The sequence below is a fragment of the Zootermopsis nevadensis genome, unplaced genomic scaffold, assembly GCF_977971745.1.
Source record: "Zootermopsis nevadensis isolate Lab colony 2312 unplaced genomic scaffold, Znev_1.0 Znev_ptg000023l, whole genome shotgun sequence".
Taxonomy (NCBI): domain Eukaryota; kingdom Metazoa; phylum Arthropoda; class Insecta; order Blattodea; family Termopsidae; genus Zootermopsis; species Zootermopsis nevadensis.
In genome coordinates this window covers 3,413,683-3,426,320 of record NW_028259155.1, presented here as the reverse complement: position 1 = coordinate 3,426,320, position 12,638 = coordinate 3,413,683, and the positions used below count along the sequence as shown (strand labels likewise).

The window sequence follows — 12,638 nt, the reverse complement described above, 5'->3', positions numbered from 1 at the left end:
TCACCCTGATGATGGAGACAGCAAGTTCCTCTGAAACATCGATTAATTTTTACCAGACTACACAGTGCAGGATTCAGAAGATGATCATATTTAATAATTCAGTGGTCGGTGAATATAATTGGACGAATATGAAGAAGCAGGTAGTATTTGACGAAACGTTTGTGTGTTTAGTGGAGTCTTCGTCATTTTAGAACTCACCAATGACGGTTCCATAGTTGGAAATTGCCCTGGCCACGGTTATGTCCGGCACATCATGTGATACACCGGACAAGGCTATTATTAAGGAGTCGCGGGACACGTCCTCCAGGTTGATCTTGGCGCCTCGAATCGTCAGTCCAGTCTGCAAGAGGGCCCCGACGTTGTCTTCCTTCGCCAGACACACGTAGCAATTACCGTTAGCCACGCGTACCCCACAAACAGCGTCATCTAGCTTGGAGTCTATCTGTGTTTCCAAGGCATCGATGACTTCCTGTGCCTGAAGAAAAGAAAGTCATTCTTTAGCAAGTGACGTCCATCCTCCCCCAAAGAAATATGTCTTAGTGGATTACCGGGTTTTTACAATTCTAAAGCGTAAACCAAAAATTACGTGAGTCAAAACGCCTCACGTTACAAGTAGATTCGGTAGAAAACAAGTGTTCAGTGGAGAATACTCGTTAAGTGCGATTTTAAAGTAGACCTACCAATATTATTACCCTTTAAATATCAAGTTATTTTTACCATAATTGTTATAAATCTAACAGACGCAAAGTCATAAGGGACGCGCTAGGTACCTGTTACAAATGTAACCAAAATGACTATTACGTTTAATAACGTATAAGCACAGACGTTAATAACGAAATAATAATAATAATATTATAATCAAAAACAAAAATGGAACTTGTCTCTTAATTGATATAGCAATACCAACTGACAGAAATGTAATTAAGAATGAAGCGGAGATTATCTTGAAATACAAGAACCTTCTCATTGAAATACAGCGAATGTGGAAAGTGAAGGGAAAAGTAATCCAAATAATTATAGGAGCAACTGGAACTGTCTCCAAGTCACTTAGAAAATATTTGGCCAACATTCCGGGGGAACACATCACGGAATTTCAGAAAACTTCAATTTTAGAATCTTCATGCATCATTAGAAAGACGCTGTCATAAAATATATAGTCATCCCTCAAAATAAAACTATATAATACATGTAAGACATATTAAAAAAATGTATTTCGGATATATCTGCTGCAGGCAAGGTTTGTCTCGGGTACATGGAAGTAAATACCTTGTAAAATGGTGAATAGATGGAATAATCATAATATATTTCAGATAGAAATCTGGTAGAAACTATGACTTATCAATAGGAGTTATTAACACAACCTTCGTGTTCCTCAACTGACTTTTATGCTGATTTCCCTCGTAAATACTGCCCCAGCTGGTTTCCTGCATGCTGATCTAATCTGCCTCAAATTGCATTTAAAATCTGGTTTTGAGTAGATCAAAAGTAGCTTCTATGAGTTTGAATCCAAAACTATTACTTTCTGAACGTAACACAGAAATTTGTTCTAATTAAATTAATAACAAGGACAAATACTTCAGTTAGTTTTGAAGTCGTATTTCGTAACTGTGGATACTGGCAATTTGTAAACTCCGATTGAAGTTGTCGAAAGTTAGACAACTCTGACGTCAATGACATCTTGGAGAGAGGCAAATGACTGTCGTTAAGCGTAACAGACTCCCACTTAAGTTCCTCTCTTAATGTTCAAAGTATTCAAAGGGCTACTTCAGCATGAGAGGCTGATACTATTATCTGAATTACCTTAGCACTCAACAGATGGTAGTAGAATAGTACATTGTATTTGATTTATTTTGTAATGAACCAGTGAGACTTGGATATGTGACTCCATCCGGGACATCTGACCGTAAATGTTTTTCTAGTTTGACTTATTTCACTTATACGTGTCTGTAATTTTATTTTTTCACAAAATCCCCAGCATAATATTCTATTTAAATTAGTTAAATTATAATTAATATCCAGTGAAATAATATTGTTTTCGAATGAAAACCATAGAAAGTAGTTTTGTGGAAGATCTCAGTTGGAAAAGACATGTCCTATTATCGTTGCAACATCGATTTTATTTTCGAGATTTTGTTGAGTTCTAGTGTATCAAAATTTTTTTAGTCCGGTAAGGAGAAAGTTTATTGTCGATAAAATAAGTGATTTCTAAGCAGTCTCATGAATTCATTATGTTGAAATCGCCTTATCTTATGAGACCGATAGAGCACAGTAAAGGACTTCGAGATATGTCGACCTGCTTTCTTAAAATTCGTGTTAAAAATAACGTAATATGTGAAAATTTTTTTTGAAGACTGTGTTATTATAAACTTTGATAAAATAATACCACAGCAGTGCTGTGTTTTTGTTGATTTTCGGTGCATTTCGTCTCGACCTTGAACAAATGTTACGATTTAATTTTGACTGCGTCTTAAGCCGTTATTGCAGGACTCATGTTACAATCGATGGCCACCCAGAACGCCAACCATCGTCGCTTGTCGGCTTTCCTTTGAAATTCTGAATCTTTTCACCCGTTAATAAGCTTTCCTTTAGCTCGGATAGTAATCGCCATATTGAATGCAAACTTGGCTAGTTTTCTCGATCTTCGAAAATAGAAATCGGATCACAGATCTTTATTCTTCTGTGCTTTATTCTGTAAGGTAAAAAAAAAAAATATGAAATTTTAGTTTACGTCTCAAAAGGAGTTTGTAGCAATGTAAAGTGGTGAGGAATGCTAATAATATCAAATCTAAAACTTCTTGACGATGGTGAAGAGTCAATTGAATAAAAATTTACTTGGATATTATCCATCGTCTAGTAAATATAAAACGTAAAACGACGTTTCGGAGATGGGACTCTATCTCCGTCTTCAGGTGCCTACACAGTTGGGCCCACTAGATAGAGCTAATCCCTATCTCCTGACCTGAAGACGGAGATAGAGTCCCATCTCCGAAACGTCGTTTTACGTTTTATATTTACTAGACGATGGATAATATCCAAGAAAGTTCCGGAGATAGGGATTAGCTCTATCTAGTGGGCCCAACTGTGTAGGAACGTGAAGACGGAGATAGAGTCCCATCTCCGAAACGTCGTTTACGTTTTATATTTACTAGACGATGGATAATATCCAAGAAAGTTCCGGAGATAGGGATTAGCTCTATCTAGTGGGCCCAACTGTGTAGTCACCTGAAGACGGAGATAGAGTCCCATCTCCGAAACGTCGTTTTACGTTTTATATTTACTAGACGATGGATAATATCCAAGAAAATTTTTATTCAATTGGCTAATAATATTAACTTTGTTACACTTGGTCCTTGTTGGTGTCTACTGTGTTTTGAGCGTGATGGTACTGTAACATGACCAAAATGGAATGTACCAAAAGAAAGCAACGATCTGTGATCCTATTTCTGTGGTCAGGGGGTGTGAAAACTATTGAATTTTACGAATGGATGGCCTTTCGGTGTGGCGATAACTGCATAAGCCAGCGGAAAGTTTGCAAATGGGTGGAGAGACTCAAAAGAGGGTTCAGGATGGTTGATCAGGCGAGCTCTTGGCAGAAATTGACCGAAACAGAGTCGGTATTAAAGAACAGATCAATCAGCGAATCTGCGACAACCAATAAATGAACACTGATGAAACTGGATCATGGGAGGTGGTGCAAGAATGGCTTAAGACCCTGCTGAAAGTATCTTTTACTGATGGAAAAAGGTAATTACTTGATTATTAGATGAAGTGAATTGATAATTGCTGCATTGTAACAGATACATAAACAAAGAATAAGGTTTGTTAAGAGTGGTTAGTACTCTTGCCTTGTACTCAGTAGATCCCAGGTTCGAGTATTGGTTTCAACTCAGGGTTTTTGTAGATTTGTGATTTTCAAAAAAAAAAAAGGATAAAATATTTTTAAAAAAAAGGACAGGGATACTACGTTTCATATTCTTTAAAATTAATTAAAAAAAATCCCAGTGTTTGGCCTACGTAGATGAAGAACGTTGTTGAATATCTTAAGATTCGATGTATCAGTTAATAGTTAGGATTTGAGGTTCTCAAGGTTGTAAACACGAAGATGGCTGACTTCTGGGTTGTAGCACAGTGTAGTTTGGTAGAAGTTTACAGACGTTTCAGAGGTCCTTCCTGCCTACATCATCAGGACGATCTCCAGACTGTACAGCGCTACAGTAGACAGCCATCTTGCACAGTTTCCCTATGGACCCAAACGTTTGGGAAATTCTGTATAAAAGACGAAGAACATTTGGATGTAATGTCTTTCGGTTTTCGTATTAATAACACGAATCCCTTTTTCGAGACAGTGATGGCGTCTCTTCCAGTTTTTATTATGTGACGTGACTAGAAAGTATTCTGCTCGAGTCATATGAAGTTCTGCAGTTTTAACTTCCGTGCCTTCAGCTCGTTAACTGCTATAAATAAATAACGGATATTGAAGAAACTAGTTTGCCTTATCCAAATATCTTCCCCCGTTTTGAAGTTTCATTTTATTCATGATACGACTTTGTTTTACACATTGAAAATGATTTAAATTTTCCCTAATTCCGTCAGACGCGTGTAATATGTTATATATGTTATCTAATGTTATCAATATAGCGAAATGTAGGGTTAAATTGAATAAAAATATGCGTGCATAATTTTTGATAGAGAACGCTTTTTGACAGCGTCCACTTAAATGACCCAGTCTGTGATGGAAAGATAACATTAAGATGGATAAATTTTTATATATATTTATAATTAATCTATTCGGTGTGTTACAAAGAGTCTTAAACACTTATTTCCGCGTCCTTTCCGATTCATTACTCATTGTCATCCTATCATTCAACGCTGTGTAATCTGAGCTGCTGGAAGTATTGTTTAATAGACTGTAAATACTTGAATATGTACAGTTACCGTCAGGTTGTAGTGTCCGGTGGCGAACACCAGGGTGTGAGGTCGGATGCCGTTCAACCCAACCTTAAACCTAGTTTCTTTTTTCTCTCCATAGCAGCGGACCGGTCTGCGATGTCTTCCTTGAAGGTGCACTGTTGACGTTGTTAACGATCAATTGCTGCCTGTCGATTGTATTCGATAAATCACCGCCATATACTTAAAATTCAACAGAAGCACTATCATCAGAACTGTAATAAATCTTGATCGTCTTTTGTCTCTTGTATTGTTTCCGTAATTTTAAAAAAAAGACGATGTCTGAATAATCTAATTTAATACGTGCATCCAGTTTTTGTTTTGAAACACTGAATTATTTTTTCAGTTTTTGGTATCAACTGTTGATGTATCTCTGTCGATTTGACGTGATTTGTTGATCGCATTCAGCCACTGGAATATGACTCCGAACTGATGTGAACTATCGTAGTGCAAACGTTATTTTGCATGAGGTTGTCACAGTTTCTTCCTAACAGCCCGTAGCAGACAACGCGAGTATTTCTGAACACTGTGGATCTATTCTCTGCGCAAAGTTGAATATGTTGATCTGCCAACTTATTCATGTAGTTCAGTATTCTGCCGCTCTCTTGAAAATGTCTGGCGCTGTTGTGTTATTTCAAGACTAATGCTTCTCATGTTGTGTGTTAAAATAAAATCGCCCACAGAAGATAAAATAATATAAATAAATAAATAAAAATTACTAATTCATAGTTACCATCGCTGCGTTGATACGTTCTTGAATTTATATCATACTACACAGCGATACATCGCAGAGGACAGTCATCTTAGGACTGACCGCCGTTGAGAAGCTGGAATCATATTTCGTCCACAAATGTCTGATGATGTTTTACGATAATTAACGTGTGTAAGAATGTCTAAAGTTCATTCATCTTGGAACTAAGCATATCCTGAGTCTGTAACGCGGAATAAATGTAAATGTTAGATTCCTGACCTCAGACATTCATAAATACAGCCAAACAGCACACGAATGTGTTTATAATTTCTTCATACGTGGGTATATGGGACGTTTGAAGTTCTGGATACAGATTTAAGCGAAACAATTGCAATTCCGAGGAAAACATGGAGTGACGCGCATTTAATTACTAGGTTTAGTCACGTACAACCCAAGCACGGATGCATGTGTTCAGGGACGAATAATAATAATATATTTTAATATTGTCGTAAATATATAGACGATTATTTACTGGGAATCATTGGTCTTATGGTAGATGTAGAGGGAATTAGTTTTATTTTTGTCTTTGTAATGTGGTGTTGAAGAAACTAGTGAAGTGTTACGTATGGAGCAGAGACTTGGACACTCAGGAAGAAGGAACGGAAATACCTGGAGAGTTTTGAAATGTGGTGTTGGAGAAGAATACAGAAGATCAGGTGGACGGATCGAGTGACCAACGAAGAAGTATTGAGGAGAGTCAACGAGCAAAGATTACACGAAGGAAAGCTAACTGGCTGGGACATATTATGAGAAGGAATGGATTAATGAGTGATATCACCGAAGGCCAGGTTGAAGGAAAGCGAGGACTGGGAAGAAGACTGATACAGCTAACCGACGACCTTAAACAAGGAAAGAAGATGACGTTCCAGGAATTAAGCGAGAAGCCGACAATAGGGAAAACTGGAGAGCTCTTTTTGGGCAGAGCAATGGACCTGTCGTAAGACAGAACACTTAATAATAATAATAATAATAATAATAATAATAATAATGTGCTGTTCTAGTATTTGACTCCAGAGACTGAGGAAAAGCTTTAGAATGAAACCTGAGACTCCCAGAATAAATTACAGATGTGCCAGGAAGTACATGAAGACTTTCGGTTATGTCTATCAATGGATAATAACAATCATTGGACCAGTGACTGAAACAGATTATTCTAACGGACCCCTCAGAGTAGGTACCCGTCCATCTGATCACAGCTGAAGACAAAGACAGATCAAGTCCTCAAAACTTTGTGTGTTTTATAGTATTAGACGATGGACAAGGTACAAAAATCCATCTGTTCAGATTGAATTACACCATTGTCAGAACCATTCAGAAAAGTCGAGACTTGGTAATTTGAATACAGGATGTAGGATTTGAGGTTTTCAAGTCGGTGATTCTGAAGATGGCTGTCGGATGGAGGCAGTATGACCTCTGAAATGTCGGTAAACTTCTACCAGACTACACGGCCCAACAACCCAGAAGACAGCCATCTTCTTCAATACAGGATTTTTTGTGGTTGGCAAGAAGTCAGATACCTGGACTTAGTTATACTTTAATCCAGTTTCATTAAACTGACTAGCAGTGGACCACATCCGGTCCGAGACCACTTGTAACGAGTCTTGTGAAATTATTTATTAATTTGTTATAAGATAATTTATTTTATTTATTCCGAAGGATTTAAGAATATCGTGATTGTTATCTCTTCTGATACTTTATATACAAGCATCAACCATATTTGCTAATGAATTTAAAACCCTACCGTAAAATGTAAAATTTTCTGGTTAAAAATTGTCAGATACAAGCTTTTGAAGGGGTGAGATTAAAATAATATGTGACTGTAATAATGTTTATGCGTTTAAATGAAAGAATTTTATGATATTGAGGTTGTGGTCTTTACTGAATAAGTATTATTAAAGATGACGAAAATTGGCTATTAGTTTTAAAAAAATGCTAGAAGGGGTTTACTGACCCTCGGATCCAATGTGAGGACTATTCTTGGTCCGAGGGAAATAAAACGCTGGACCACCCTGCTTTAATCCAGCATCAGGGGTACATGTGTAAGGTGTAAAAATAGTATCGATTATTAAATGTGCCTAACTACGTTTCTTTACCACTGGACTGAAAGCAGTCACGCATTTAAACACTAAGACTTTTCAGTTTTCATCGCTACAAAGTGGCTATTGTTAAAACGTATTGTTATTTTAAAGTCGCGTCACCCACAACTTGGCAGAGAATCAGATTAACACGTTACGTGGAATACAGATCTAAGTGCTGTTTAAAGCGGAAACAATTTATAATAGCATCTCGCATGAAAAACATATCCTTCCTATGCAAGACTTAAAATAAAAAATAATGCAGGAACTAAGCAAGGAAAAATCTGTCCTATTATACACCATGTAGGCGCTTGGGGGGGAGACCTCGGCACTAGGCGGGGAGGGAGTTATCAGCATCACGCTCCGGCCGCATTTTACCCCCAGAATAAGGGGTCTCATTGGATAGGATGCTGGTTGGGTCACTGAGTCGGTCTGAAATCAGAGGCTAGACGAAAATTATTTGCCGTTCTTGGGGATCGAACCAAAAACGTCCAGCTAACAGTGTAAGGACTGTGTTCGTAATTAAATGAGGGTTTTTGGTGTCCCGACGAAGATTTCACGCTGTGATAGACTCCTACTATTGAAATTTATCGCGGTGTACCTCTGATCTTTCATGCGTGACGTAAGACATACGCACATGGAGAGGTCATCCTTCGAAAATGTTACTGTTGGCGAGCAAGGTTGGTGTATGTACAGAAAATTCCTCACGCGTGAGAGCCATCTTCTAAATATCTTTATGAAAAAAGATGGCTGATGTAATTTCCTTCTTACATAATTCATTTATATTTAATATACAGCAAAATTTTGAAGAGAATGCACAGACATGTGTTTTTTTTTCTGCATGGAAAGAATTTGTAAAATGCGATGTGGATCCTGGCAAAGAGAAGGAAATATTTCTATTATTAAGAATGAAAATATTGATCAAAGTTTACATTTCTTCCGCTTGCAAAATTTACATGCTGGTTTCCACTAGTATTTGTCAATATTACGAAACAGAAATATTATTCACAAGGGGTAACTCGTGTCCACGTCACAGAGCACAGGATGTTTAGTCACCGGCTTCTAATCGCGAAGGCACATTTTTAGGGTGGGTATTAGTTCTGTATAGCCACGGTGGTCTAGCGGTTAGAACGCTGGCCTTGTAATTCTGGGGTCTCGGGTTCGATTCCCGGTTATAACTTGTGTTGGGCAAGGCCGTGGTCTAGGCAACACGGAGTTTTCCTCCGTGGCATCCCAACAATTACTCCATTCACACACAGAAGAAGGCAATGGCAAACCACTTCTGGATCATCTGCCAAGAACGTATATGAACAGGTCCCAGTCCGAGAAAAGGATGGAAGGATCCTGTTCATATGGACCTGTCGTCAGACAGAACACTAATAATAATAATAATAATAATAAATTAGTTCTGTACATCAAATAAGCAGTCGCCTCCTGATTACCTCGTCCCGCAGGATAATTATTCAGAGTGGTTCATAATTCCTGCAAACTTGCATTACACTTTCTGGTTCAGCTTTCATGATCAACATTCAGCTTCACATTCGACGTCTGAAATTGACAAGGCGTCGTTAAATAATCCAAGAAATAAACACGGACATTAAGGAGCACGCTATGGGCAAAGGTTTGGCACAGCTTCGTGGCGTCTCATACCATTAGAACAGCTGACTGATGTTCTAAAGAGAGGCTCTGTCTCCAATTCCTAACAAACGTCTACAAACGTTTTCTGTCTTTAATTTAAAGAGTGTCCAAACTCAATCTGGCATTGAACGTTGAGTTACATATCAAATGACTGATTGACTGATTCCTCCAGGAGAATTAAGATATTCTATCATAACAGGTACCTTACCCTTATTGGGAATTGTAACGAATTAGCCAGAAATTTAAATTATAATTTACCTTTGCTTAATTACGAATGCCGTGATATCAATTACGTGTAGCGAAACTTTGTCTAATGTTATTCTTTATATGCTGATTTTTGGTAACCATCCTGCGAAGGGTTTAACACCCAAATTCAATAAACACATGCCCCAGTGAATTTACATAAGATTTTATGTTTATATTCTTAAATTTACGCATTCTAACTTACCAGTCCATATTTTTTCTCTACAATACAGTGTCTCTGATTGATGTAAAATATTTACGAAAAGCTGCGATTTGATAAAAGATCGATATTAATCGAGAGAAGTACTTCACTTCGTAAATTATTCATTTAGGAGTTAATGAAAAACTATACTGAGTCAGTTGATCGTTAATTATTAATTAGCGATTAACAGCTTAATGAGCCTTCTATGTACCATCAAACAGAATGAGAAATGGACACTTGAGTAGCCCTCAAAATGTTTTCTGTGACACTACAACTGACTTGGCCGTCACGATCAAAGGATTTCAACGAAACTTGTTTAAACGTTAGGAGCCACTTGGAAGAGTGTCTTCTGTAAGAGCTCAAAGCACCGATGATGTAGCTTACAGGGTGTTGTGGGAAATGTTTGTCGCGATCTGGCTGTGTCTCAGAGCGTCTCAGCGTTATTTCCGTGCGGTGAAGATAATTTTGTCCTTGCCAAAAAGTGTGGTTCGATAATTGTTTTATGGCGATGACAGTGAACATTATTTTATTCATTACATAATAAAATTGATGTAGGTTCGTAATTAAATAATTTATCTAAACTTTATACGCCGTGTAAGAACGCATTCAGTTAGATACAAGTACAGCTAATGCTACCTTCGATAATTTTAACTTATTAAAATAGAATAAAGACTAAATTGTTTAAATATAAATTATTAATAATCGGAACATCTATATGACTTTTATTATAGACGTATTGCTTCTATACATTAATCTCTACCACTACATATTTCGACCTTACACAGTCATCTTCAGGACGATAGGTACTAAACGTAATTCGAGAGATACAGGAAAGGTAAAACCTACTTTCCTACCTACCTACCTGAAGATGATAATTTATGGTCGAAACGTGTAGTTATACAAATAATTATTTGGGAGTAATACTCCTATAATAAAGACTTGTAGACGGTGTTTTAATAACGGTTTATGCAGATACACATCAGGATTAAACAGTTGAAAGAAATTGTTTCAACTTACTTTTTCGGTGCCGTCCTCCTGAGGAATTTCCTTGTCGTCGCTTTCCGGCTTGGCGACTGAAGTTCCGGAACCAGTTGCCTCCGTTACAGCAACTGTTGAAACATTTTCACTCTCCCTGTTGTTCATTTGTTTCAGTAACTGATCTAAATTTACACCGACAGGAAAAGAACCAGGAGACCTGGTAACTGGATAAGCTCCCGATATAAAGAGGTCTGGTCCACCGCGTTTGTGATAATAATCCGGTATTATTTCGTCTCCTGTGTTAATTGTCCTTGTTTCTTCTATATTTTCACCCATTCCGAAATATGTATCGTCATTAACACCAAATCCGTGCAGTACTGAATTTCCACCTCGCTCTAAATATCCATGTTCTGTTCTGGCATCACGATATGTCTCAACGTTCGACAATGAATTCGCATCTGGAAATTCATTTGTCGTCTCAAAAGCATTATTGTCTCGCGCAGATGCTCCGTTCGACAACATCGTTGAATCCACAGGTGTGAACGTGTAGTTGTAATGACTTTGGGGTTGAGGTTCGTTTTGTGAAGCTCCTAACAATGTCTCAGGAGTCTTAGACCATACATTTTCGTTCAAAATGTGATAATCGTTTGGATTGAATCCAGTGATCGGTCCCAGTTCGTAAGAATTACCTTTAAAGTTATTACAACCATAAACTGGTAAACCGCTTGATATGTTATCTGAGTCTGGTAACATCGCGTCGCTCATAAAGACGCCTTCTTTTCCGTTAGGCAATTTTATTTTACCAAAGAATTGTTGATCGTTTCTGTGTCTACCGTTCGGAGTGTTAAAACGTGCACCGTCCACTTGGTTGAGATTTAAAATCTCCGGGCAGATGTCACTTTCTTGTTTGACGCCACCGAAACTTACGTCAGCTTGCCTCGACGCACTGGGCACAACCGATGCGCCATTTTCTGCACAAGTTTCGACCGGAGTGACGTCATTCGAAACTGTCTCCGTCTCTTCATCGACTATGCTGAGTCCGTCGAATTCCACTCGTAGGCTGTTACGACGACTGTGTCCTGGTGTTCTTATTGAAGACGATGAAGCTTTCTGCTGGTTTTCTGCGTTGTCAAGATCTGCTGAGTGCTCGCATTGACTGCTGCATTCGTCGTCATCTTCCTCCTGTTCGTCGTATTCTTCATCTTCGTCTTCACACATTTCCTGAAATAGAGCAAAGTAATTATCGATTTTTGTATCAAATTTTTGCTGAGACTCGTTTGTCGAGTGGGCTAGCATTTTTTAATGAGACATTGAGACAACCCAAAAATTGTTTCAAACACGACGGAATACAACCTGCTTCCATAAGCATCAGATATGAAATTCGAACTTGTTTCGATGCCTAGTTTGATATTTGGTCGCGTTCCCAAGGTCCTGATATTTTTCAGTGATGAAGCTAGATGGCAAAATGTTTTGCTTTCCAAGTGCTGCTAACATTTGGCGCCTTTTAGAAGTAATTTTAATATGGGTGACGGAAACGAAATAAATGTAGAGAGAGATTACCGATGTTGATGAAAGGAATGTGGAAGGAATTCGGGACAAATAACAGAGAAAAAACAAAGATACCAAAGATTTAATGGAAGAGAAGATATTTAATAAATGATGAAGATACGAAATGAATAATTCCTGATTGGGTTTCAACAGCCCAACTTTCATTAAAAAATTAATAGTCTGTAATAAAGTACGCATTTTAGAAATTAATTAATCATTAATCTATGAATTCATCAATTCAGTGTTTGCAATTAAC

At 37.7% G+C, this 12,638-nt stretch overlaps 2 protein-coding genes across 4 annotated transcripts in view; one reads left to right on the top strand and one right to left on the bottom strand.

The window, feature by feature from the left end:
• Window positions 1-12,638, top strand: part of LOC110833034 (inactive tyrosine-protein kinase transmembrane receptor ROR1) — a 227,107-nt gene that overhangs the window by 44,176 nt on the left and 170,293 nt on the right. The window lies entirely within an intron of this gene.
• LOC110833001 (uncharacterized) overlaps window positions 1-12,638 on the bottom strand; it is a 40,118-nt gene that overhangs the window by 12,834 nt on the left and 14,646 nt on the right. For both annotated transcript variants that reach the window (XM_022070550.2, XM_022070549.2), the window contains exons 4-5: window positions 10,874-12,055; window positions 199-475 (exon numbers count right to left, since the gene is read on the bottom strand). In XM_022070550.2, the coding sequence (XP_021926242.1) occupies window positions 199-475; window positions 10,874-12,055 (1,459 nt within the window). The remainder of the gene's footprint in view (window positions 1-198; window positions 476-10,873; window positions 12,056-12,638) is intronic.